The sequence below is a fragment of the Anas platyrhynchos genome, chromosome 1 (assembly GCF_047663525.1).
Source record: "Anas platyrhynchos isolate ZD024472 breed Pekin duck chromosome 1, IASCAAS_PekinDuck_T2T, whole genome shotgun sequence".
Classification (NCBI taxonomy): domain Eukaryota; kingdom Metazoa; phylum Chordata; class Aves; order Anseriformes; family Anatidae; genus Anas; species Anas platyrhynchos.
The window spans coordinates 68931760-68959566 of NC_092587.1; the positions used below are offsets into that span (position 1 = coordinate 68931760).

At 38.1% G+C, this 27807-nt stretch overlaps 1 protein-coding gene across 6 annotated transcripts in view; it reads right to left on the reverse strand.

Moving 5' to 3' along the window:
* FAR2 (fatty acyl-CoA reductase 2) overlaps nucleotides 1-27807 on the reverse strand; it is a 152084-nt gene that overhangs the window by 111024 nt on the left and 13253 nt on the right. For 2 of the 6 annotated variants that reach the window (XM_038186108.2, XM_005017063.6), the window contains one exon: nucleotides 24374-24539. The exons of the other annotated variants lie outside the window; for them this stretch is intronic. In XM_038186108.2, the coding sequence (XP_038042036.1) occupies nucleotides 24374-24381 (8 nt within the window). In that variant the 5' untranslated portion in view covers nucleotides 24382-24539. The remainder of the gene's footprint in view (nucleotides 1-24373; nucleotides 24540-27807) is intronic. 6 annotated transcript variants of the gene reach the window in all.

Here is a 27807-nt window from a genome sequence, read left to right on the forward strand (position 1 = left end):
TATCTACTTTCAGAACTGCCCAAAGCTAAAGGTGCAAGAAAGTTGACTGTATTTATCACAGCACATACTGTAACAATAAATTCAACCTCATGATACAGGCTTCTACTTCAAGTACAAGAACGGTTTCTGGTAGACTAGACCCCCTGCAATGACTGGACTTTAACTCTATTCATCACATGCTTTCTAGACAACTTTACATAAAACCTAATATACAAACCCGTGTGATTTTTACCAAGTTTTCCTCTTTGTTCTTTCCTAACCCAAGAAAACACAAACCAGTTTGCAGCATTCCACGTTACTGTAAACTAGAGAAGTATTTATGCACTTAATTTTGATTTAGGCACTGGGAAATTAAGAGATTTAGTCAAAGATGCAAAGACGTATTTGAGGAGATGGCTGGAAATTGAGTGGGAGAATATGGAGCAGAGAAAATCTGCTCCTGTTTTATTCTTACATAGGATCCATTCAGCGCCCAGTAATTCAGGTTGGAATGTAGATGTACCTGCTTTGGGATGTATTCCCTTTGATATGTTAGGAACATTGTAAAGCAAGAAAAATCTGCAAAACATATGCAAGAATTCTTGGTTGTTATCCCAGCTACAAATAAATCCTCTTTCTTAGCTGCTCAGAAAAAAATAAAGAAACAGAAAACAGCTGCTGTAGTAGCCAAAGACTCAGAGATTGTTGGGTAACATCCTGACAGCAGTTAAGATCAGGATGTATTCTTCGCGCAACAGAAAAAAAGCTGGGGAATGAAGTGCATGAAGAACTCAAAATATGGTCCTCTGTGTCTCTATTACCAAATTTCAGCTAAAAATGGGTCCAGAGAAGATACCTGACATTAAAAAAAAAAAAAAAAAAAAAAAGGAAATTTTCCCCAAACTGGCTATAGAATCAGCTCCACACTAATTCAGAAATAGTAACCCATCACATCTCTGAATTTAAGAAGTATTTTAAATTTTATTTGTGACATTAATAAAGGAAGAAGCTCATTGTTTCTTCCCATAGGTCTTCCAAATGCCCAATGTCTTTTTTTTTTTTAATTCCCCTCTCCCTCCCCCCCCCCGAATCACAGAATCATCTAGGTTGGAAGAGACCTTCAAGATCAGTTAGACCAACCTCTGACCTAACACTAACAAGTCCTCCACTAAACCATATCCCTAAGCTCTACATCTAAACATCTTTTAAAGACCTCCAGGGGTGGTGACTCAACCACTTCCCTGGGCAGCCCGTTTAATTAATTTTTTTTTTTTTTTTAATTTTCCATTTTATATGATTGAAGGTCATTTTAAGCCATATGGGTTTTGATTTCCTTACAGATTCTACAAGATGAAGGAACTTGCCCTATTAAGAATAATTTTAACTTATATTGTCCAGTTACTGTGAATCCAGGCTTCCTGTTATCTGTTCACAGTCCAGCCAGTAGACAGAGAGAGGATCTGTGAATGTACAGCAGTAGTGAATGATACTGCAGAAAACAAAGATTTCTGGAGAGAGATTGAGGTTAACAACCTATGGGGAGGATGTGGTACAAAAGAGGGATCCTTTGAACAAAAAAGGGTCTGGAGATCAAGAAATACATTTTTAAAGAGAAATTCCAGTAACCTGGAGAAGGAACAAATCTAAGTGAGAAACAAAAGACAAGGAAGAGTTAAAAAGGCAGACAGTTTAACATACCAGCTGTGTACTTTGGGAATCGGTGAATAGAGAGAATAGAAGGCTGTGGAGTGAGAGAAGATAAAGAGGGTGAATGTGAGCGCTGCAAGAGGTTTCTGGGGACTAAATAAAGCTCTGCAGCTAAGGAAGAGTAAAGCCAAGTCACTGACTTCTGAGAAGGCTTTGGAAAAGTAGCATTTTTTTATGCACTTGAAATGCTGATTTTTCTAATTAGACCAGTTTTTCAAAGACCAGTTAAAGAGCCTACCCTACAAAGTTAATATGCATCATTAAGCTTGTAGGCTTTTATCATTTTGGGTCTCTTTGGAGGGTGGAAAATAGAAGCAGGATGATACTGACTCATGATATTCCAATATTAGTTATAACAACTCTGTAGCTGTAGAGGCTGAAGCTTGTGTAGCCTACTTCTAACTCTGAAGATGAAATAGACCAAATTACCAGTACAGCTGGACAGGCTACTTACTTGTTTTTTTGTTCTTTTCCTAATGCCACACTTAGTTTAGAAAGGTAACAGATATTGGCATTCAGTTTCAACCTACACTGAGTTATTACAACCCAAGACAGTATTTCCTCATCTGTCCTTCTGACTAAGATGTCACAGTTGGCAAACATTACATACACTTAAACCCAGACATCTAAAATAACATTGCATCTGCAGCTTACTCCTCCAGCAGGCTGTTTGTACTCCCAGATACTTGGTATACAAACACATTTCAATCTTAACCATGTGGCAGAAGAAAAAGTTGTAGATATTCAAAAAAACAGCACTAAGGAGCAGTAACGTCAGAGGGAGATTTCTTTCAGACCACTTGTGGCATCAGACACGCTGCTTGGCTGCAGGCAGGCCCACTGCTTCAGTGGGGAACAAAAGCTTAGCTGAGCAGAGGATAATGAACGCAGACTGCATGGTGAAGAAATGCATGACAGAAAACTCAAGTGGGTCAGCTGCATTATCCTGGAAACACGGTAAGGCTCAAAAGCCTGATGTCACTGCACCGAGGAGCTGATCCCGAACTCTCCCATGTGGTATATCCTCCATCCAGAATTGAGACCTGGGCAGGCCTAGGAATGCTCCCAAACATTCAAAACTTCTCATATATAGGAATAAGAATTTGTTGGACAACCATCTGGTAGATTCTGGGAATAGCTTCAAACTACCTTCACGTGTGTACTGAAGGTAGGACTGGAGACATAAGGCTTTTTCTATTACCTCATATATTATTAAAAATGTTGGTTTTATATTTTTTTGGCAGTATTAACAGAGCAGTTCTTAACAACCAGATTAATTTAAGGCTTTATATAGGAAGGGTTAGTTAGGGAGCTCCTTGAAAAATCTGATACAATGTAAATACTAGATTTTTAAGCAAAATTATTTGGACCTTGTTCCACTATTCTCAAGCTTAGCAACTACCCTATAAGCTTGCAGAAACACAAGAGCTATAAAGTTTTATCCCATTTCCTAAGATATCTAAGAAACTCCTACACAGGACAGGTATTTAGCAAGCATTTGACACAGCAATACATGCAACAGATTTTGTGTTCTAGACTTTCCATGCACACCAGCAAAGGTTACTTCCACTCATGGATGTCAGTAGGATGCAGGAGGTGAGATCTGACAGCTGGAATTCACAACAAATGTTCATTCTATGTCAACACATTTAAGCCAGCCATATATCATTTTATTACAGTGAAGGAAAGATGAAGTGGTAAATATTATACCGTTAAGAAGTAGATCATTTTCTTAAGCTTTCCAATATTTAAAGCATTTATTTAAAAGCAGTCATATGCTGTCTATCTCTGAGAGTACTGGTCCTTTCCTTCACTGTAGTAAAATCCTTAAATTCCTCTGATCCAGTTATCTGAATGAAGTATATTTATGACACTTTCACTGCAAAATAAAATACTCATTGCCTCACCAATACAATCTTCTTGGTGGTCTAGAAATGGATAAAAATAGGATAAGATTATGAGAGGCCTGCCACTCTTACTTATTCTTTACTCTTACTTATTACTTATAATTAGGCACTTACTATATTTCATGTTGATTAAATTAGAATAACGGTAATGGAAATTTAGTTCTTATCCTCAAAACTGTTGAGTCCTCTGACATGAAAGTTAAAGTCGTTAAGTGTGGTGATCCAGTCATTATCTACTCAAAGAGGCCTTCCGAATTTGTGCAAAGAACATCTCTTCATGCAAGGCAGCTTTCCAAATGTGTTTGTCTGGCTACCCTAACATATACGTTTTCATCCCCCACTTGCCATCAAAGCTGCATATATCCAGGAAGTTCATGAGAGAAAAATAGTCTTGCCTTGGAGGTGCACAAGGACAATAGTCAACTGTAACTGCAAATATTAGTAATACTTTCTCCCAGTCCCTTTCTGAAACTAACAGAGTGGCAGTGATACAAACATTGTAGCTCCAATGGAGCCAATGGTGAAAGGACTACTTTCAACAGAAGACCAGAATTCAAACAGAATTTGTACCACGCCTCACATCAATGTGACGTTTTTCACCACCATGAACTCTTCTCCAGTCTTTTGCAACTGCCTAGAAAAATAAAAGGTGTGTATTGGTGTGCTTTTAGTTGCAACAGTCACCTAACTGGGAGGCAATTCAAAATCTTTGTTGCCCAAGACATTTCATGTGGCATTTGAAGGTATTACTTCCTTCTCTTTGCTAAGGCCCTCCTTAATCCACTGTGAAGTGGAATTAACTGCATTTTCAGCAGAAGCCCTTTCTAGCTGAAATAGTTTTCTGTCACAGTGTTCCTTTGCCTAATCTCACACAGAACACGTTCATTTTGCTAAGCACCAGCTGCACTCTTCAGAAATTTGCTGTCACCTAAGGAGGCTGAATTGCTACAGTTCTCCACAGTGAACCAGCTGTTGTTCCCCATATTGTGAGAGATGGAAAGTCCTGTGGAACTGTCTGTAACCATCCTGATTTAAACAACACTGGCCAGTTTAAATCATTCATATAAATAGAAATGCAACCATTTCATCTGTCCTCTTTCTGCTGGCAACTCTGCCTCCTCCTATATCATACTTAAAATCTTCCTCCTACTTTCCCAATTATTACACTTTGTCTGCCACAGCTCAAAATGCAGCGGGGTATGAAGCAGAAGTAGCAGGAAGCACTCAGGAACCCTGTATGATTGCAGAGCCCAGCCCACCAGGCAGCAAGGAGGGCATGAAATCCTCCAGCATCAAACAAGGAATATTCTATAGTATGTCTAGAATACAGACAGAGGAATGGAGAAGACTGGTGAAAGCTGACCTTGCCTTTTCAACTGAATCAGCAGATAAACAGGGAGGAATGACGTGTTTGCTTTCAAAACAGTAAAATACAACCAGCATGTATCATGCCACATCCACCATCCTTGACAGCTTTCCCACACACAATGCTCTTCTGTTGTTATGCACAAAAACAAACAAGTCATTTGCTGTTTTTTTAATCAAAAACAAAATACCAGCACAAGAAAACAAACCACCCCACCAAAACAATCCCTCCTCCTCCCAAAACAAGAGTCTCCAAAGGCTATCCATTTTCTTGTCCTGTAACACCAGTACTCACCAAAACTAAACAGCTGGCTTTCTTTAGAGCTGTGTTTACCAAACCAAATTATAGCACCAGAACCAGCAGCCAAGATAAGGAAGAAGGCTATACCCTGCTGTAATAGGCACAGACCACACCTGCCCCTTGCAGCTGAGGACTGTGGTGATGCCCAATCTAGCTGTGACCCAGCAGTCCAAGAACTGGGAGTGATAAAATCAACTCTAGGCAGCTCTGCATCTCACCTCATTCGTTTTCTCCTGTAAGTCACACGCAAGGCTGCCAGCTGACAACCTGAATGTAATTTTGAAAACATAAGCTCATAATATCCCACAGCACTACTGATCCAGGCACAAGTACCAGCTCAATGACTGTTCTTTACACTGCCTTCCATCATGCAGCAGAAACGTACTTTAGATGCCTTTTTTCCTCTTGATCTTGCAGTCATCTCCATGTAAGGAACAGAATACATCTCAGCCAGCAAACACCACCACCATAACAAGACTTAAAGAAAATTATTCTGCTTTGCCTGAAGTCAAGCACAGCAGGGAAGATTCCAGTGGATTTGGAAGCAAGCACCATCATTTTGGATGTGTGAAAAATACCATGGCAGGAAAACAAGTAGATGCCATTTGAGAGAGAGAACGTAAGTGTGAATACGTGCAACTTTTGGGGCTGCAAAAGACTGAGCTGTTGTCAGTAGCTGACTATTTTACATTCAGGGAAATGGTTCTTTGCAACAGAGAATTTCTCATACAGATGAGGAAAACTCTGCAGACCCTTAATTTTTCATTTTTATTTTATTAAAGCCATACACAAAGCTATGCTACCCTATGAAGGTATTAATATTGACTCCATGGCTCTGCCACCTGCAGGGACTACTTGTTGAATGTCAGTATGCCCTGTTCAGCAGCAATATCAAAGTTTCATAAAGATAGTTTAAAAGAAGTGCATACACTAAGATCTTTTCAGATTCTACTAAAAGTGGTATGTAAATTAGTAGGGTGTTTCTTCCTCCCTCTTTCATTGTTTTGAGATGTTTTGCCATCAATTCAAAGAGTTCAAATAATAAAGCTTCATTTAGTTTAGTTTTGGTTCCATTTAAATCAGGGAAGTGTTCTGATGAGTTAAAGTACATAACTACATGGGTAAATTCTGCCAACTAAGAGAAGTCAATATTTGCAAAATTGCAATAGCGATGGCACAGGTACTAAAGACACTTACAAGGAAAACAAATGTAGATCAAACAAGAAGAGAATAGTTGGGAGAATGGATTCAAATAAAAACATTAATACTAGAAGGGATTTCAAACAACCTAGTCAATGCTCTTACATTGTTTTTGTTTAAGGGATGTTGGAAAACCTACCCAATGCCTTTTCATATTTATTTTTAAGATAAAATTATTTGAATTTTGATGATTTTCCCATAACCAAACAAAAGGTAGAAATTGTTTCATTTATGTAATATAGATCTAGAGAGAGCTTTCCCATCTGAAAGGCTGCAGTCCTCTTAGCAGCAGTGGGAATGGTGTCATTGTATTAAGACTAAGATAATGTATATTTGCAATGATAGAGGTCAATGACAGCTCATCACTACAGGCGGGCTGTCTTAATGAGGGCTCTTCCTAACTTTATTCATCTGCAGAAAAGTATATCCACTGGTGAGAAACCTAAATAGATATAAAGCTGATTCTGATTATAGAAATCAGTTTTTCAACCACTGCACACTAATACTTACCAAAACTGAACTAAAAGTTTAGGGAAAACTAAACTTTTCCCTAAATTTGCTCTAAGGAACCAGTGTTCTTCTCAACAAGTAGGAATTCCAAAGCAACAGGGTGTGAGAGATGAAGATATAATGAAGTTTTGCAAGAAAAAGGGTATAGGAGCAGGAAGATGACTATGAAGAACACCATAATAAATCATTCAGGTTCAGGGAATGAGCCATATGGTCCAATACTCCATTTGCAGACAAACATGGTTCCAGCCCTGCGGTTAAGACTGTTTCAAAAACAGCTAGCTAGCTATATAGGAAGTTTTCCCAAGCTGAGGAGGATTTCCCCTGGGCTGACCCAAGGGCCCCAAGGAATTGCTTGAAGGATAGAATTGGTGATGCTTATCTGCTGGGTTGAATCAGGTCTCCAAGCTTGATGTAATGCAAGACCTTCACAATGAATTTACTAGAGCAGGTATGGCACTGATATAGTGTGGAAGGAACACAGACCAACCTGTGATGCTCCCACATATCTGCCTCTCAAGCAGAAGTTAAGAAACAAATCAGAATATAGAACAAATTTCAGAGAGTTATAATTTTGCTTGCAAAGCCAATGAAAACAAGGGTCTAAGGTGTTAGAATCATAGAATCATTTAAGTTGGAGGTTGGAGAAGACCACCAAGTTCATCAGAGCACTTCCAAAGCCCACCACTAAACTATGTCTTTTACATATCTTCATCAATGGTGACTCAACCACTTCCCCAGACAGCCTGTTCCAAGGCTTCACAACACTTTCAGTGAAGAAATTTTTCCTAATACTCAAAATAAATCTCCACTGGCACAACTTGAGGCTATTTCCTCTTATCCTATTGCTTGTTTCTTGCAAAAAGAGACCAAATCTCACCCTTTGAGGTAGTTGGAGTACTGAGTTCAGTACTGAGTTCTGGGGGACACCACATTCAACACAACTGTTTGGACCCAGCCACCAAGCTAGTTTTCCCCCCGCAAAGTATACACCTGTCCAAGCCATGCACAGACTTTTTTCTCCAAGGGAATGCTGTAGGAAACTAAACTAAACGAGTCAGAGAGAGATCAGGTTACTCAAGCAGGACCTACTTTCACAAACCCATGTAGCAATCTCTGTAAAAGAAATGGAGTCCACACAGTCTTAATTACATACCATAGATTAAATATTCTGGAGTGATGAAACAACTCAAAGGCTAGGGAGAAGGAAGATTTTACTAAGCATGTGATCCTAGAACACTGCAATGGAAGAGGTCCCAGTTCAATAACTATAGACAAGTGGATATGGTGGATGATGGTCTGCAACATGGAGCTACATTCACAGCCTTTAGACTCTTTACCCCAATTTAGTCTCTTGATGTGCTCAAAATACACTTAACTGTGGGAAACAGGCTGCTCATACAGTTATTATACCATAAACACACAACACTAAGTTTCAGATGTGTTGCAGAGAACAAAATATATACACACTTTGAAATAGCGTCATTTGACCTGAGCTCAGGCATCTTAAATGTAGGAGTAGACAGATACACCCAATGACTTCTATCTTTTCTTATGAAAGTTACAGGGAAGTGCTATTAGAGGCAACCAAAAACATTTGGCTGAAATTTTCTCAATGAAAAATGAAGATTTTGGCAATGTCAACATTTTTGGAGTGGCAATTTGTGTTAGTTTCATTAAGTTACTAGGAGGATGGATGGGAGGATGACAACATACACAACCTAAACTGTTTATTTTATCTAGAAAAGTATTATTCCTTATATTCACATGCCTGTGTTTTCCCCCCTCTGATTTTTCAGAGCTAGCACTGATCCAGAGACTAGCCTGATTTCTTCAGAAAGAAAGTACCAAACAATCCTTATTCGATGACTGTACCTTCACCTATCTAAAATACCAGCCCAGAGATAAGCAATTTTCTTTCATGTTAAATATATATATATATATATATATATATATATATATAAACACCCTGCATAATATTTGCTTAGGAAAGGAAAAGGAGGGCTTGAAGGAGCACCTCCTTTTCACTTTTTCCAGCTCCCACAGACATTGGCAGGAGCAGAACTGGGGGGTGCTGGAGTGGAAACGTATCCATCCTGTGCCACAGCCATCAGCATAAGGAGAAGCATGGATACAACATGGTGCTCAGCCCTACTGATTTCAGATCCACACTGCTGTTTTTTTCTTGCCTGCAGAAGCTTGTGCTCTGTCACATAGGTTATATCATGCAAAACATGAGATCAAGTTACATACTACAATATGTTCTCTCCTCTTTTCTGTATAGGTGTGAAAATCAAAACATGGGAGAACTGCTTGGGCTATGGCTTCTCCCAGCTCATCTGCATAGGAATGCAGACTCTTCATTTATCTTCAGGCTTATATTATCTGGTAGTGCAAGTATCTTAGTGGAGCAAGGTCAAGGACATCTAACAGACAATCCATAATAAACCTCAATCTTTAAAAAAAATCTGTTATGAGAAGAGATTTTTCCCTTGCTGTATGTACTAACTAAACTTTAATTTTGCTAATGTGAAATTTACATACTGTATGCTATTTCTTCTGTTATTTTAGCTTCTTGAAATAATAGGCATATATGTACCTTGAACTCTAGTGTAAGGCTGTAGACCCTCCAAAGATCCAATTTTAATAACAATAAAAATTAAAAAAGTAAAGCTCTGCTAATCATGACTTCTAGGATGTTATCCTTAAGTATTATTAACATTGCATTTGTGGTATCTCTTGTTGCACAGGTGGCTCTGGGTACTTTTTGGCTCCTGTACATCTGGCTGCATGCTTTTGTCTGTCTGATGTGAAAGCTATGATGGCACAACTCACCTGAACCCTCCTTGCCTATTATGTCTGTACTCATCATCCAGAAGAAAAAAATATTTCCTTCTTAACATTTCTGAACGTTCTGTTAATCAATGAAGTGACTGACACAGAAAGTGAGCACTGACCACACGCATATACCATTTTAAGAGTCCCCAATCCCTTCCTAGTATTTACATAGTGACTGAACCGCCATCATAGCACCTTGCTTTTGTAACATCATTGTTGCACCCCCACCCAACAACCTATCCCTCCAAAAACATGCCATGAGAGACTAGTTACTTTACAGTCATTGTATGAGAACCATTGCTCAGACTAGATGGTCTCCGCTGCTAAAGAGAGCCTCATGAGGATACTCCCAGTATGCAGCAGACTCCCAGCCAAGTGAACCTGTGCAGACCTTGTGCAAACCTGCTTTCAGGAGTGCACTGCAGAGATGCAGGGAAGCCCAGTACATAACCATGTGAGAGGCTTCAGCTGGTTTTGGACATATTTGCCAGGCTTCACTCAAGAAGGCAGTAGTCTCAAAGCCTTCAAAAAAGAAATGTCAGTGATGGCAAATCATACCAGGTAGATGGCAAAAGGATACAGGGAAGAGAAGACAAAAACAAAACAAAACAAAACAAAAAAAAAAACAGAGGGACAGAAATCAAAGTAATTAAGTACAAAAACAATCAGTTTTCTCAAGTAATAATCTGATAATTAATCATCGCTCCACTGGAGCAAGATAAAGTTTAATACATACCCATATACAGGCACTTGTTTTGGCTTATATGTTGATTCCAATGGCTTAATACACCACAAGAGAAAGTCTTTTTCAGCATACATACTGACAAGATTATTGCAAGATAAAGTATCTGCTCACATCTATTCTATCCAATACCTGGGAAACATCTGCTGAGCAAAGTGTCCAGCTGGCTACAAACCATCAGAATATAGGTCTTCTAGCAATTTTTCCTCACTTGGCACAGGTCTTCACAAGCTGGACATTGTAGCAAGAGGGACATTGCAACAGGTGGCTGCTGGAAAAAGAAAATGCTGGAAGTAGGTTCCTTAGCTTTATTGCTGCACTATGTCATGATGCTGAAAAACATAGCTGGTGAACAAATACCAGACCAGGTTGAATCATTCACAGGGCATGTGGAAATATGGAGCAAGAAAGTGATTGTGGAACTGCCCTGAAAAGTACCAGTAAGGTACAGACACTGCTCCAGAGTTAATATACTGTATACATTACTTGTTTGGTCTGCATATATTTTACAGTATTTGTTACTTCCTCAAGATTTTCACAAGTGCCCCAAATTACATTAGGAACTGGGCCCTATCATGGCTGTGTATTGCTGCACCCACAGGAAGTGGATGGACAGAATTTTATTTTTTAAGTGATCCAAGATCAGTGGACTAAATCCATACAACGTCACTAATGTTTACAGCACACATTCCAATGACAATAGCCTTGTCTTGCCAGGCAGCAATGATAAGCAGCCGCTTCCTGACAGATCTATTTTCTCCCCTTATAGAGGAGGGATAACAAACCACTGCATCTCGTGTAGGTGGTAGTTGTTGCTACAAGAGCTACATTGAGGCTGCTGCCTCAAGGCACAGTGATTACCTTCCTCTAAGTTTGCTTGTCTCTGTACTGTAGCATGACCCCATGTCATACACTTTACAAGGAAAGCACTATGCCATGTGTAGCATAATTAGCCTGAAAGATGTAACCAAATAGAATGATAACAGCTATGCTGCAAATTAACATTTTGAGGCTTATAAATGGATGTGATGATAATGGCTGATAAAAGGATAAAAGTAGTAAGTCTATGTGTAACAAATGGTAGTGCATACAGATGGGCAGAGGATGACAAGATGAAGTGTTTATCACTTTGTTGTTGCTGTTGTCTGACATCAGGACGAAAAAGGTGGAATAATACATTATAGATACCTGATACGATGCATAGCCTCTCCCACTTTACACCCCCTGCAACTTTCATTCTTATTTACTAGTAGATTTATCAGGTAGGAAAGAATAACTCACAAGCAAAGTTTGTATATAAACATATCTACCAATATCTTAAGAAAAAAGGACATAAAACAACAGAAAGATGTGACAACTCGGCACAGTGTTCAGTAAGCAAAAATATGCCCCTTCCCCCCCACCCCATCCTCCCTCCAAGGAAGACCTTTAACATATAGTCTTTACTTGAAGGGAGGAGAAACACATTTAACTCCAACTTCTGTGCTTTTTTTTTTTTTCCAGTGATTTAAGGATCTTCCCTTTTAATAGTTTGTCATTTTGTGCACATCAGCACCTAATGTAGGGAGATAACTATGAACCCAGAAGTGTCATGTGTGTGATTTAAGACTGTGATTTCTTATAGGTACACTTACAGGATTGAAAGTACCCCTTCCAGTGGTGAAAGGCACTGACCTCATCTAAGAATACACACAAACAAAAATGAAGGAGATGGCATTATGGCAGGCAGAACAGTTCCTCCCACCCCCAAAGTTTATGCACTTGGTGCAGAAAACCAATGAAAACCTCCCATTTCCCAATTCACATTGCAAAGCTGCAACCATGTGCCCAGAACCCCATCACTTAAGTTTGTATCAATCAAAAAACACAACAGTTCTTGACAAGAAAAACTTGACTGTTTAAAACAGCAGCCAGAAGGATGCTTTGACTACAGAAGTATACATATCTGGAAGGAAATCTGTCCTAATTAGCTTTTAACACCTTATAGCCGGAACAATGCTGGCCTGTTAGTTTTTGGAGTTTTGACACACTCACTGTGACACAATATCAAATGCACTTTTTATAATAGTTACATGGAAAAAAAATCATATTTGTAAGTACTATGTATTTACAATCTTCTCTTGCTAACAGGAAAATGCATAGAAATGAAAGATGTATTTAATATATACCACATAATATAAAGAGCCACAAGCTACTAATCTACAATACCTAGGCCTCCACTTAGGATGTTGGGGGGGGGGGGGGGGGAATAGGGAAAAGCTTTCTGAAAATCACTTTTATGCAAAATATGGCATTACCTAAAAGTCACAGCAGGATTCTTTCCATTTCTCAGATACCATGAAATGCCTCTACCCTTTGTACCTGGACAGACATAATTAGGAGTCACATAAACAGTAATTTTAAAGACAGATTTATGCCTTGTTACAGCCTCCAATTAAGCACCCCACTCTTCTACTGTATTGTTATAAAAAAAAAATTCTTAAAACAACATTCAACAAATACCTCCAGCTGTCCCTGTCTGGCTGCTATTTTGGCTTCATCTTTCACAGATGTAGTCTATCTACCATGGACAGGAACTTCTTGAAGTTTAGCTCTCAAGGTTAAGAAAGTAATCTCTCATTTTCACTGTCAGCTGCTGGGCACACATGATAGGTGACAAACCGTTTTCTTCTTACCATCTACAGCAAACAGATTAGTTGCATAAACATCCTGAACATTAATGACAAAACTCAATGTAGGAGTCTGATATGACAAAAGAAGAGGCTCTGAGCAGCTGTCTCACCTTTCAATCTGCTCTGTAAGAAATGACTTTACATATACCTTACAATAAATAGGTTCTTCACCTATCAAATCAGCAGACAATAACACACCTTTCTTATATGACATCTCCCTCTTGGGTTTCCACCACTGCTCCAAATCCTCTAAATCCTCTAGTCTGCAGCCAAAGACTATTCCTAGGAAGGTATATGAATGACTGCCAAACCTAGGGGCCTTTACCCTTCAGAAATAATATACAGAAATGCATATATTTTAATTTTCACATATTTAAATAAGATTGAGAAACACTGCTTATGCTAATTTGATCAATTATCTGCCTGAGAAAAGAGTGAGCTCATACTCCATGCCATACAAAGCATCAAGACTGCAAGGAAGGGAGCATAGTATCAGGTACCAACATGAAGACATTACATGTACAGGTGCCTTCTGCTCTTTTCCATATCATTCTAGTTTGGGGTGTCAGGAAACATAAAATAGCCAACAAATTCATTAAAGAAAAAAATCCTTGTTCTTATTCAGACTTCCCATGTCTTTACCTTTAAGTTTGATATTACGATTCAAGGTTGCTTTCATATTTGCTTACAGAATTTCATTTTTTTTTCCTCAGTGTCCTGAGACCTAGTCAGGATACAGAAGTAAAGTACAGAATGAAAGCACAATGGGAACACTTACTATTACCTACTGCTTTCTCTCTGAACTCCCAGTCTCTGATCACCAGCACAAACACAAGCCCCCACATCTAACAGGGAAACCAAACCAAGAATTATGGAGAGCAGAGAAGGGTAGAACTGATTAAGGAGACATTGGGAAGGCAAGGACAATATTAAGGAGGTATTGAGGAGGCACTGGGGAGGCAAGGACAATCCCCAGACATGGACTGTATATCTCGAAACAAGACACTGGAACTCATGATAAGGAAGCGGCAGACGGACAGAGAAACAAATGTAAGGACTATAAATCTCAAAACTGGACATTGGAATTCATTATAAAGATACAACAAATGGAAAAATTAGCAACAACCAGCTCTTGCAATTAAGAAACTTGCCAATTCAGCAGATTCCTGACCAAAGGTGAAAAGTACACTGTGAGGAAGACTCAGGGTCTTCCTCCCAAAGACCCCTGCCCACAATTCTTGGGAGGCTCTACACAGGCGCAAGGTGCCAAAAGGCTAATTAGCATGAGAAGCGAGGGAAGGCGGGGATAGGTAATGCATTGGTATAGGTGATTGTAGAATATTGATAGATTGATTGTATAAATTCAAGACTGCTTTCTGCTTTGGGTATGCACGATAGGTGGAGAGATCCCCCGTGCATCCAGCGCTGCAATAAAGAATATACCACTTAAAGGAATTTTGGCTTCGATCTTTGAATCAGAACCACCAAAATTCCCAACAGCATGGGGACACCCTCTCAGTTTCTCCATTGCTTCAGACAGGGCAGAAGTGACAGAAGCAGCCTTCTTACTTTCTAGAAAGTAACTCATGTTACACTCCACAGCCTGAAAAGGTGGAAAGGTATTTTATATTTCTCCAGTCTGTCCAATATTCATGTATTGATGAAAGACACTGGCAAGAACAGCCATGTCTGTAAGACTGGAACCTCAGTACATGGAACAGGGGGTATTTAAAGACAGAAAAATTACTTTGAATCTGTGGTGGTACAGTCCCCCAGTATCCTTAAGCACATACCTATGTGCTGTATCCATTCTTTGCTTTTCAACAGGAAAGCAGCAAGAACTTTCCAGACCCCGGGTATAGCTTCAAAAAATGAAAGTGGCAGAAACCCTGCCTCACCACTACAACAACCCACCTCTTTCAAAGTCCGAGGGCACCTTGTCCACATTAAATCACTCCCAAGGCCCAGAATGGACAGGAAAGCAACACCTTTCAATAAAAGTGTTCTAACCAAGACACCAATTAACTGTATTATGAAAATTATGCTATATTGAATAGCTGCAAAGTTGTTCTAATTCTCAGGAGTAACAAAGCAATGAGGATAAAACTAGACATGCATCATTAAGGTCGTGCCAGTATTTATTTTCTCACAGTACCTGGGTACCTTCTATATTATTTATTCAGTAATACAGAAAATTATATTGCAAACATGGAATTCTTACTGAGTATAGAGAACAACTGGAGTGTTTCTGATGGTTTAATACTTGCTAACGGGAACTTTCTCCTTCTGTTACCATAAAAAAAAAAAGTCTCACAAGCCCTATAATATGGAACCTTTCATTCTGTGCACATCTGAACAAGTGTTGAGTAACATGGAGCTGTATCTAGGATCACAGCATAAAGTGTAATAATACTTTGAGATGTGAAGGGAAGCCCTTTAGTGCTCATAGAGAAATTCTTGATCACGACTCTCCAGAAAATAACCAGGTACTTAACAGCCCTCTGTGAAGATGAGATCATGTAACTGTATCATGAAGAAAATAAAAATCTGAACAAGAAGAGTCCAGCTAAAATCCTAACATAAAATTCTGAAAAACTGAAGATGAAATTTAAGGAAAACAATGCATTTGTTGTTCAGTGCTGAAGGTCTGAATTTGAAATCTATAGGTTTCTTTAACCAAAAGGTTTTATTCCTATCGAGATTAGACATGTTAATAAACAAAAGTAACCCAGATAAGCGTATTGGAATTTGTACATAAATGTGTTAAGAAGCTGTGGCTATCTCATCTTTTTCTCTTCATCTTAACTGTGAAGAACTATACCTATTGATTTATTTTTTTTTTTTTTTTTTTAGTATTTAATGCTAGCCATACTATTTCACATGCATTTGTCACTCCTACATACTCCATTTAAACATGATCCTCCTGAAATTTTCATACCAGGATTAACAAACACCAATTAAAATATTTTTCTTCATATTCTGGTACATACGAAGTTTTGGTACATACGGAGTATATATGAGAAACATACACCAGAAACATGAGGTTAAATCGGAACCCGATGTGAAAAAAAAAAAAAAAAACAGAAACCAAAAAAACAACCCTGCTACCATTAAATATAAACAGTCATCTTTTCAGACTCTCTAGCAGGGATCTTACAATGACTTTAGCATATTATCACCACTGATGAAATTCTGATGGTGTTTCTATTGTCACATGCAGTTTGCTTCGGCTGAGTCTTTAATGCTGAGAAACTGCATACACATTAAGAACTGTTACTTTTCACCAGAAAGGTAAGTTACCATTTTTGTAAATTACCCTTTTTTGGCAGCAATTAAAATACTTACTGCATAATGCTTAGAACAAAAAACAAAAACAAAAAAGTGAAATATTCCTTCTCTTCTTTCTTTCCTCTTTCTATGGTGAAAATTCTAAAAATACCAGTTAAATAGGGCAAAAATCGTTGATCATCACTTATGACAAAGGACTATTGTACTGATAAGCATAAGTCAAATGTCATATGACAACATTCTCAAATGAAAAAAATTGCATACACCTTGCCTAGTCTAGTCATCCCTTTTGACTTTCATAGCAAGTACATTTCCACCCTAAGACCTGCTAGAGTGAATCATGTGGGAGGATAATGGGGCAATTAATGGGGCAATTAAAGTTTTCTGAGGATTAAGAAAAAGACAGGGTATACCCCTTACTGCACAATCATTACTAAAGAATAGACAGAAGTAGTACAAAACCCTGAATATAGTTATGCTTGTGCTAAGGAAAGAGGTATATTTCTTCTTATTTCCAATCACCATTAACACTAAAAAACATTCAGCTGAACCCCAAACCTTTATAGTTAAAAAAACAGGGGTTACAACACTAAGCAGAGCTGTATGGGAAAACAAACAAACAAACAAAAAAAACCACCACCACATGTTTAAGCCTTTATTCTCTGGTGTGTGTATACATTGTCTGCTCTGCTCAGTGCTGAATTGCAGTATGCTCCTGTAGCTGGATAAATAGTACTTGTAATTCATAGGCAAAGAATTCTTTTAAAATTATAAATAATTACAAATTGTTGTAGTATTCGTTTGTTTGTTTAAAAAAAAAAAAAAAGTACCAAGCCCTGTTCCTTAATGCTACTGTAGATTCACAATAAGATCTAGGAAGCAGAACAGTTCTAAGAAGACACAGTGTCCTTCCAGGGAAACTAACACACGGTGCAGGTAATAGCAAAGAGCAAACAGTAGTATATCTTGAGACTGAAGCCTGGGATTGTGACTTCACTGGCACTGTTGCATTTGTCTTGCAAATTTATCAGTAATTCTGTCTTTCTTTTTAATTTTTAGTCACAATTCCTGTCCCAGAGAATCACTTAAAGACAAATAGCACTCTGTACATTTACTACAACTTTTCCACAATGCAATGCAACCACCACAACACATTAAGATAAAAAAAATCACCAATAAAAGCCTTTTAAAATTATTCCAAACATTGGGATTACCTGCAAATTCAGTTTCTGACTCAGTGCACTCCTCCCAAGAAAAACCTACAGACACCACCATACAAATGCCAAAGGTCCTCAGCAAGGACCCTTAAAGCTCTCTGCTCCATCACTGAAGGTTGGGGAATTTTTGCAGACTTGAAGACTGAGGCCAGAGCCCCACCATGAGCTGTGGCACCCACATTTCATCTCTTTCTATGACAAGAAGCCTAGCATCTTTGGGTGCAAGTTCTATCAGTGCTGACACAGCAATAACATTCAGTAGCTGCAGCTGCTGCAGAGGCCAACAGAAATGTGCCACAGCAAACTATTTGCAATATATTTTTTTTAAAATCATATTTTTTCCAACCAGATCTGATTATCAGATCTCCCTTTGTCATACAAGTAAATGCATTAGGTTAGGCCTAAATTATACCGTTAATGTCAAAATCTTTTAAAGGGCTTAGATCTGGAAGACACCATTTTGAATAACAGTGTCTTTAGATTTAAAGTAGTTGCTTTAAATTCTGTCTGGTACTCACAAGGAACAGCTCTTGGTTGAATGAGATGTATGACAAGCAGTCTGGTATTTATGAATGCAGAAATAGTTTAGGGTTAAAAATCAGAAACAAACCAGGTTACTCCCTTATCCCCCCCCTCTTCTCAAACAAAAACTGGCCTTCCTAAGAAATTGACAGTTTCCCTCTCATCCCTACTTAGAATTAGTAAAATAAGAAGTCCTAAGTTTGCCATTTTGAAATAAAAAATAAAGCATTTTAAGCCCATGTAAAATATTTTCAGAAGTAGATGTAAAAAAATGTTCAGTTGTCTGAAAGAAAGTCTCAGAGATATGACAATGTTCCCAAAGATTAGGTTTTATTTGTTCTCATTAAACACAGAAATAATATAGTAGTGCTTGGCTTCAAATGCAATTTGGAGTTATGTAGAGGGTACTGCCCTTACAGATTTGAAAATGAGTGTTTGCCAAGTTTTGTGGGTCCTTTTACAGTCTCGTGCAGTTTTAATTCTAAAAATTCTAAAAGATACAGACTGTTAAGTGTGTTGAAGTGGTATCTACAGTCCCTTTCTGTTTTTAAGATCTTTTTGCATTCCACAACAATGCCTGTGGCACATACAGTTTACTAATGTAACAAGGACAGTGCAAAAATTTCCTGTTACCAAGCATTTGTTTCTCTCTGATCACACTGAAGTAGGTCTTACATGAAAGTGTAAGAGATTGGAATAAAAGTTCCCCTTGCCATTAAAGTATTAAAGCAAAACAAAAGAAAAGCCTAGTTTTATATGTAGTTGGCTTTATTTGCAAAAGAACAGTTCAGGAGTAATTAGTACTGCCACAATTCAAGCTAGGTGAGAGTCAATAGTATATTCACCCAAGATACATAACATTTATTGCTTTATTTACATAATGAATGTTAGGGTACAGTGTGCAGCAGTCTTCCTGGAGTGAAATACAGACTTTATTTTGTGCTTTTATTTAGCTACATTGTTGACCATGATCAAAGAACAAGAAATTATACAAATTATGTATGTTTCTTCTAAAATAGTTGAGACATTTTCCAAGCTTCGCAACTGCTAGATTATCAAGTAAAGTAATTACTCCAAGCATGCAGTAGATTATATCCCACAGCCTACCAATTGGAGGAAAAACCTAAAACCACTACACAAAGCCAAAACTTCACCATCAAGGTAACTGGTTCCACAGCAGAAGACAGCAAAATATTGAACAGCAACAGGTTTACCTCAGGAAGTTTGATGAAAACCTTGTGGCATAAAGCAGAAAGCTGTTTCCAAGAGCATCTTGAACATTTAAACTTAGCATTAATAAGTCTAAAACTCTCACAAACAAAGCATGAAAAAACCTATCTCACAATTCATATGGGAATAAAGCGACTGGTCTGTCAAAATGGGTACCGGTGGATATAATGGGGAGTAGTACTGCCAAAGTGTTCACAGAGTGCTTTGTGAATACTTTTTTCAGTTACTGCACCAAAATCATAGGTTTTACTAACCTGGCTAAAGGAAGATTTCTCCTAGAAATAGATATGCTGTAATTATAACCAGAGAGACTGTTAATCATGTTTAAGACAGATGGCATTATACACAGCTGCTGTAAATGCTCCATAACTAACTGTTAGAATGGCTTTGTTTTCTTCACTGATTTCTTTTAAAGGAAATAATGCACCTGGATTTATTATTAACATCTGCAGTCCACATTAAAGGAGATTGGTTTTGAGCTTTCTATGAGCAAGGAGTTTAAATGAGTTAAGGAATTTAAGAATTCCTTACAGAAAGGACTTATTAGGAAACCTCTTCAAAGCAATGATTGAGAGATTTAATACCATCTTTTGGACACATACTTCCTCTTTACTTGACCATCCCTCAAACTACAAATTAACTTAACTTTATTAGCTTTGTATCTGAAAAGTCATTTCTAGACTTTCAGAATGAATGAATTGGTAAGGGGATTACAAGAACATAAGATACCATAACATAGCAAGTAAGTCAGGATGACCTCATTAAATCCATGATTTTGTGAAATTCTCCTGTTCAGGGCAGTATCTAAAACACATGCTTCTAGCGGAAACAAATTATAAAGTTTTAAAAACGTTACCACTTCAAAGAGATTTAGAATTAGATGTACCCATTTCGACATTAGTACTTCACTTTAATAGGTGTATAAATCACAGGTGTAGACAGAAGACATTCAAGAGCCCAAAATGCTTACATAAATATTTATAAATAAAATGTCATGCTATCATCAACTCTTGTGAAAATTCACATTTTAAGAATTATTTGCAAATACGAACAAACATCAGCATCTTTGTACTTAGCAGTTAGAGTACCACAAGTACTTGCACAAGTCCGTGTGAAAAGAACAATGTTGACATTCCAAACTGGAGCATACACAGCAAGGACCAGTTAGACCTTTCTTTTTTCTGCTGATGAATGCATGCCTGCTCTCTTAGTTACCAAGGTTCATCAAAGAGAGAGCAGGTGTGCTCATCATGTTCCAAAACATTCACTGGGATTGTGGCAAATAGTCAAAACAAAGATTGTATCTCTACATTACAATACAAATTCATAGCTAAAAAAAATTACTTTTTTTAAATGAAAAAGAAAATGTAAATTAATTATTTTGTAAATCAAAACACTATCTTAGATGTGTTAGTACTTGTAACAGAGAAGAATCATTCCTTTCTCAGAAAAAAAATCCCCTCAGGAGGTACTTGTACCTAAGACTGCCAGATTTTAAACTTTAAAATTCACCATGCCTAGGTTGACACCTATGACAAGGCACTATAACATTAGTTAAGATGTAATCAGCAGCAGTTAACTGGTGTTTATTAGAAAATAAATTTACACAATTACTACACCCTCATACCTGAGGCCAAATCAAGTTAATGTGCTTTGAACTGTTAACTACCCAGACCAAGTTTGCTAAAATGTGTTCAGACCTATATAGTTTCTAACTGAAGTTTACAGATGATTGTCACATGAAGCTGAGTTTAATTTGTTAAATTTCCCTTTCCATCTTAGTCAAGATTCAAAAGACAAGCTCAAAATGAAAGCTGAGGAAAACAAAGAATTGCAAGAAGATTGATATATTAAGGTTCTTGGTGGTCATACATAAACTAGTTGGCAACAACTACCTTATCTCCTTTCTTCTACTGCTGACATAAAATGAACCAAAGTCTATGATGCAAAAGAGCAGTTGACTGCATGCCATCAAATAAATACATAAAATTTGAAGGGCAGAAGAAAGTTATAGTATTACCTTTAAGCTTTCATTGATGATGCAAAGAAATGTTTATACTGTGCTCAGAAAAAACACAATGTTTACATTTCCCTAAACCAAAGGAACCAGAAAGAACAAAATGAGAAGTATACAGGGAATAGTTCAACTGTCCCATGTTGTGATTTCCTTGGGTTAGTATTTTGCACCAAGCAGTTACCCAGGAGATAAAATAAGCTATGTTTTCAGGCACCTTTTGTACCCACAGCATAACAGTTCTTGCAATAAATGTATTTTTGAGACTTCAGGGACTGCTTGCTAAATAAAACTATTTTTCCTATTAGCAAAATGAATTGAGAGCTCATGCATGAAGAAAGGTGCACAATAACAACCAGAAGATATTTTCCAAGACAACATTCATTGTAACAGACACTTAGCTGTAGCCACAAACAGTCTATGCCCATAATGTAACATTCCTGTCCTTTGCAATGCTACAACAATCCTTGGAGTAGCATTTTTGTTGAGTAACCAGTTACTGGATTCACTGATTACTTATTACATGTGAATTTCTAGTTTTGCAGCCTTGATTACTGCAGAGAGATGACTAAGTATATCAAATATTTGAATTTGTCCTACTGTTTGCTTATTCAATAGTGTTGGTTTTTTTTTTTTTTTTTTTTTTTTTTTGCGGGGGGGGGGAAGGACAGGATTAATGTTTCCCAAATAGCTGAGCTCAACAAAACTGGTACCACTTGGGGATAACAGCATCCAAGGACAATCACCCTTGAAGCTAAATCTAAATATCTGTGAGTCAAGGCAGAGAGGAAGGGTTCCAAGGATATGTGTTCCCAACTCATCTACTCAGTTTATATGCTTCATGAAACAAAACAAAATTTACAGTACAGAACTTAAAAAAGGAAGGGACTGTTTATTGCCCAGTTCCCTTACATGGCATTTTAAACACTTTTTTGAAAATGTTTCATTTTCTACATCAAAGATGTTAAGAAACCCTTATCAGCTACAAGTGACATGTTTAATACCTTAATGAAAACTATTGCTTGAATCGCTTAATCTCATCCAGCGATGAAGTATATTTTCCTTCTAGATTGCAAAATAGTGGAACTATTACCTACTAGTATTTGAAGGAAGTACAAGGTGGTTTTGACACATTGAATCTATTCAATTAACAGGCAGGACAGTACACACCCTTTCCTGAACAGTTTAAAATTACTCAGATATACAAAACAAGCCAGCTTCTTTCTCAATTATGAGATTTAAGATGACTGCAGACTAAGAAATACAAGGAAAGTTTTGCCTTCAAACTGCCCAACTGCACTTTTGCAGACTGTTACACAAGCAGCATGAAGAGTGATTCCATTTCATCACAGGATGTTAAGGAAATACAGATTGCTGGTCTAGGTGGTTGGAGACCATTTTTAGGTGTGTTTTGCACATAAGTTTTTGGCTGCAAATACTGGGTTATACCTCGTAATCCCATGTTAGGGTTTTATAACACTTCTATTATGATCAGTGTTCCACATATGGAGTTGACTATTATACATATGTGCAAAGTTCACACTGACTCCTGTGATAACTTGTAACCAGATTAACTACAGGATTTGGAGAAACTGGTGTTTCTGATGTCCTCAGATACCCACACAGAGCTGCCACTACTCACACAGCAGTCAACTTTATTTTAAACAAGTTCAGGTTTCAAAAACATCTGTGCAATGTGATGCTCTTTGATGATAAAGCATCTATCATACGTTGCACACATTCTCCTTCTCTCCAGAGATGCAAGCAGTTTTACTTCTCTACATGTTTTTATGACATAACAATGTAGTCTCATTCTTCCTTATGGTCCAGGATGCCAGACAGAGAGAGGTATCACTGGAGCTATTCTGCACAGGCAATTTCAGGAGAGGAGCAAGTGAGGCTTGCACAACTGTTCTCAACAGCACTTCAAAAAAAGAAAGGAGGAGTGGGATCATATCAGAGTCATTTTGATACAAGGGACCCGGAAGCACTGCTACTTAACTATGCTACCCCTTCAGGAAACTGTATCCATGTTACATCTTGGAAACCTTTTATCTTTCCAATAAAAATCGGTCCAAAGTCTAAATCCAAAGTGGAATTTAAAATAATCCAAATCAACAGGCCGTGTATTACAAGACAAACAGAAGCAATAAATCCAGACAATGTTACAGTTCATATTGAAGCTACATGCACACTGTTACCACAAACCCTGCTGGAGTTTGCAGGCCAGACCACTTCAAGGTGTGATGAGACAGATCACATCCAAGGAATTCACAAGAGAACTACCAAGCCCATAACGGGTTTCTGCAGCTGTTTTCATAATAAAAACCTTTCATCTTGTGGGCCAAATCATAATTTCATGTTATACTCCTACCTTAGGTGCCATCCCTCCATGACTTAAAATAATTTCATAAATGCTTTTGCATAACATATTGCGTTGTAATCAGAATCAGATTTATATAATTCTACTTTCTAGGAGCCTGGGTGTTTATGGGTAGTCTAACCACCAGATTCTGATGCTCTGGTGAAATATAGATAAATTTCAAGCAGTGTATCCAAGGTAATACATAACAGGCATGCTGTAGGCAACAGTCCAGTCACCCAAACAGCAGGAGGGGCAACACTTGATGAGCTAGCAAACCCAGCCAAACAGTCTGGTGCTTGCTGAGGTGACAGCTGCTCAAAACTCTGACCTGCTGAAAGACACTTACCAGATACAGCTCCCCAAGCTACAGCATGGCCGAGATAACATTGTCCCCAGAAACTGCAGCACACAACAGAAGAGCCTGAATTTTGCAGGTTGGATTTGCTAGTCCCACTGAAGGCTGACTGCATTGGTTTGCCTGGATCTATACAAAACAACTAGAGATCTATACTTTACCTTCCCATGTGGAGACTCTCCAGCTGGTAGAAAGCTCCTGGCTCAGACTTCAGGGGAAAGCTGCAAAACTGCTTTTGGGCTAGAGCTAGCACTGAAGGTTGAGCAGATGCATCAGCATGGCACTGCACAGAGACCAGCAAGCCTCTGTGGCACAGTTAATCTGAAACTGAAAGTCAAGTAAGAAATTCTTTGTTGTTCTATTTATATCGCCACGGCATTATTGAAACACACAAGAAAACAGGCATTTCTCAGCAAAGTTATCACTGTCTGGGCCTCAAAAATGTATCTCAGAGCCCCAGTGAAGACCACAAGAAAAAGACGTCCAATCTCTCAGCGCTGATTTGCTTCCCATGCTCACTATTTACACAGGTCTATGCATACACTTTGCACTCACTTCTTCTATTTCTGAATTGAAAACAAATATGAACATACACACAGACATAATGACATGCAAGTTTACATAAATATTTTTCAGGAACATATTTAATGGAGAATATATTTTCATTATATCCAATATGTAAATTATTTCTTTTTTTTTTTTGTTTCCAAATTTGTCTCCTCAGAGATCCAGACTAGGTAGCCTCTTGTGAAAATTTATCCAGCAGAGGTATAGACACTTACCAAGAATCTTACCAGCAAAACAGCTACAAGCAAGTCATGATGCTTAAGCTAAAATGCTATAAGCATATTAAATGCTGACAGTGAAAAAATTCTGGTCACACCTAGCAACAACTTCACCAAATTGATAAATTTCCTAAAAGTAAAATGGTTTTGTTGAAACAAACAAAATTGAGGTTTGTGTGGGGAATTAATATAAAATTGAGTATTTATTTTATTTGACATTAGGGCATTCTATTTCTTGATAAATACAGATAAAATTTACCACAAACTGTTAGTGGCAACTTTTGTAATTACAATCATGGTTTGGAGGGAAGTGTTGCTATAGCAATACCAACCATAGGAAGGAAATCCACATCTACTCAGTGTGTTATTTCTGCATATCATCTCTTTTTATGGCATAGATCTCTAGCAGAAAAGGGTGTACTAAATCAATAGCAATACCTATTTTAATCAAACAGGCACAGCTTGGAAAAAAAGTATTTCACAGAAACACACTGAACAAGGAAATGAAAGAGCATGACCACATGTTTAGCAAGGTTTTGTTTTAGTTACTTCAGTGTTGTTCCCTGGATCCACTTACATCATCTGAAGTCAAGAGGTCAAATCCATGCTTTCCTAAACTGTCCCCTCCTGGATTCAGAGTATTTATTTCTTTTAATCCCATTCTCTATGCAATCATAACAACCTACGCAAGATCTCAAACTGGTTTATCTCCTAGCAATTTCAGGGCTGCAGAATTTCTTGGTTCAGTCATTACGTGAAAGAAATAAAACTGGTTTGGGACTAGAATCAGGCCTGAAGTAATATAGCCACATTTGCATAACACCAATGCAACTGGCATTGATAATGCAACTGGGTTAATCTGGAACTCAGAAAGGGATCCACAAAGGACAACCAACATGAGTGCAAAATCTTTCCCAAACAGTCCCATGGGAGGACTGGTACCCAGGGTGTACTCTCTGACATTGCCACCTACTGCATTCTTGAACTGGGACTTCAGCTGTGGGTTTGGGAACTGAAACTTTGGGTGTTCCTTTCTTTCTTGTGAAAGGATTGACCCCATTCTGTCTGTCTCCACTCCTACCTCAGATTACTGATAATATTTTACTCCCATTTATCCTGGCTTTTAGTTATTTTTTCCCTTTATCCCTTTCCACAAGTTGGGTTCTCCACTGAAACATTACAGCTCTCACAGTCAGATTTAAAATGAAACAATTAAATTGAAAACAAAACAGATATCATGAACACTGTTTTTTGAAAACAAGTATATTATATTCCTGAGAGCTGATTTTATCTTGTCTCTCTATCCCCATCTTATTTTTGACAAGTTCAGACAACAAATTTCTATACATTTCTACAGCTCACAGCTCCTAGCACACTTAGGAAGAGAGAATAAATAATTAAAAGTAGATGTAATTCTCGATAAGTAACCTTAACTCAACTGAAATAAAAGTTTTAGATTCCTATAGTCCTTTTTTTTTTCTCCCCAAAGTCAAAAGAGCATAAAATTTGAAAATAGTTAAGGAAAATAAAAACACATTATACGGAGTTAAGGAAGTCTTGAGCACAGATGAAATTCAAGCTGATAATAGGAAGGAAGTCTTTTTAGAAGAGGAGCTTTCATTGGTCATCATTCCATGCCTACCACTACAGACAAATGTCACAAACTCACATAATTCCTCTTCCACATTGCATGGTCCTGCTGCTCTGGACAGACTACATAACTACAAAACATAAAGAAGACATAACTTGATCAGACCTCTTTGTAGTTTGAAACATAACAGCTAGCTGGAAGGGACCTCTGGAGATCACCTAGCCCAACTTTTTTCTTGAAGAGGAACTGTCCCCAATACTAGATCAGGTAATCCACAGCTTAGGCCAGTCAAGTCTTGAAAACCTCCAAGAGATTCCACAACTTTCCTAGGAGATATGCTAAAACTCCTACACTACTCCCTGGTTAGAAGCTTTTACCAAACTGCCAGCCTGAACTTCTCAACTGTAACTTGTAGCTGTTTCCCCCTTATTATTACTACTGAGTTTGGCTCCACAGACATTGCAGCTTGTTCACGTGGGTCCAACAGCTCCATCACCTCAGTAGTCCTTTGTTGTACCCTCTCTCTACTTTTTAGACATCCCCCTTCTAATTTGAGAAGCCTGAAAACTGACTGCAGAATCACAGTAAGCAGCAATGCTGAGGGGGGTGATAACTTCCCTTGATCTGTTGACCATACTTCCAATGTAGACTACTTTGCTGTTTGCTTTATTTACAATGAAAGCACATCATCAGTTCATTTTCACCTTGGTAGCTGCCATAACATCCCATTACTTTCCCTATAGATGTTCTATTTAGACAGCTATTCCCCAGTCAGTACTGTTGCATGGGTTAATCTGCACAAGCACAGAATTTCACAGTTACTCTTCAAAGAATTACAGAATGTTTGGGATTAGAAGGGACCTTGAAAGATCTAGTCTAATCCCCCTGCCAGAGCAGGAACACCTAAATCACATCACACAGGAATGCATTCAGGAGGGTTTTGAAAGTCTCCAGAGAAGGGGACTCCACAACCCCCCTGGCAGCCTGTTCCAGTGTTCTGTCACCCTTACTTTAGAGAAGTTTTGCTTCATATTTAAGTGGAACTTCCTATGTTCCAGCTTGCACCCATTGCCCCTTGTCCTATCATTGGATGTTACCAAGAAGAGCCTGGCTTCATCTGCCTGACACTTGCCCTTCATGGGATTTCAGTCAGCTCAGGTCTCTCACAGTCTAGCTGAATTGAATTTCTACCAGTGTAATTGGAACTAAAAATTTTCTC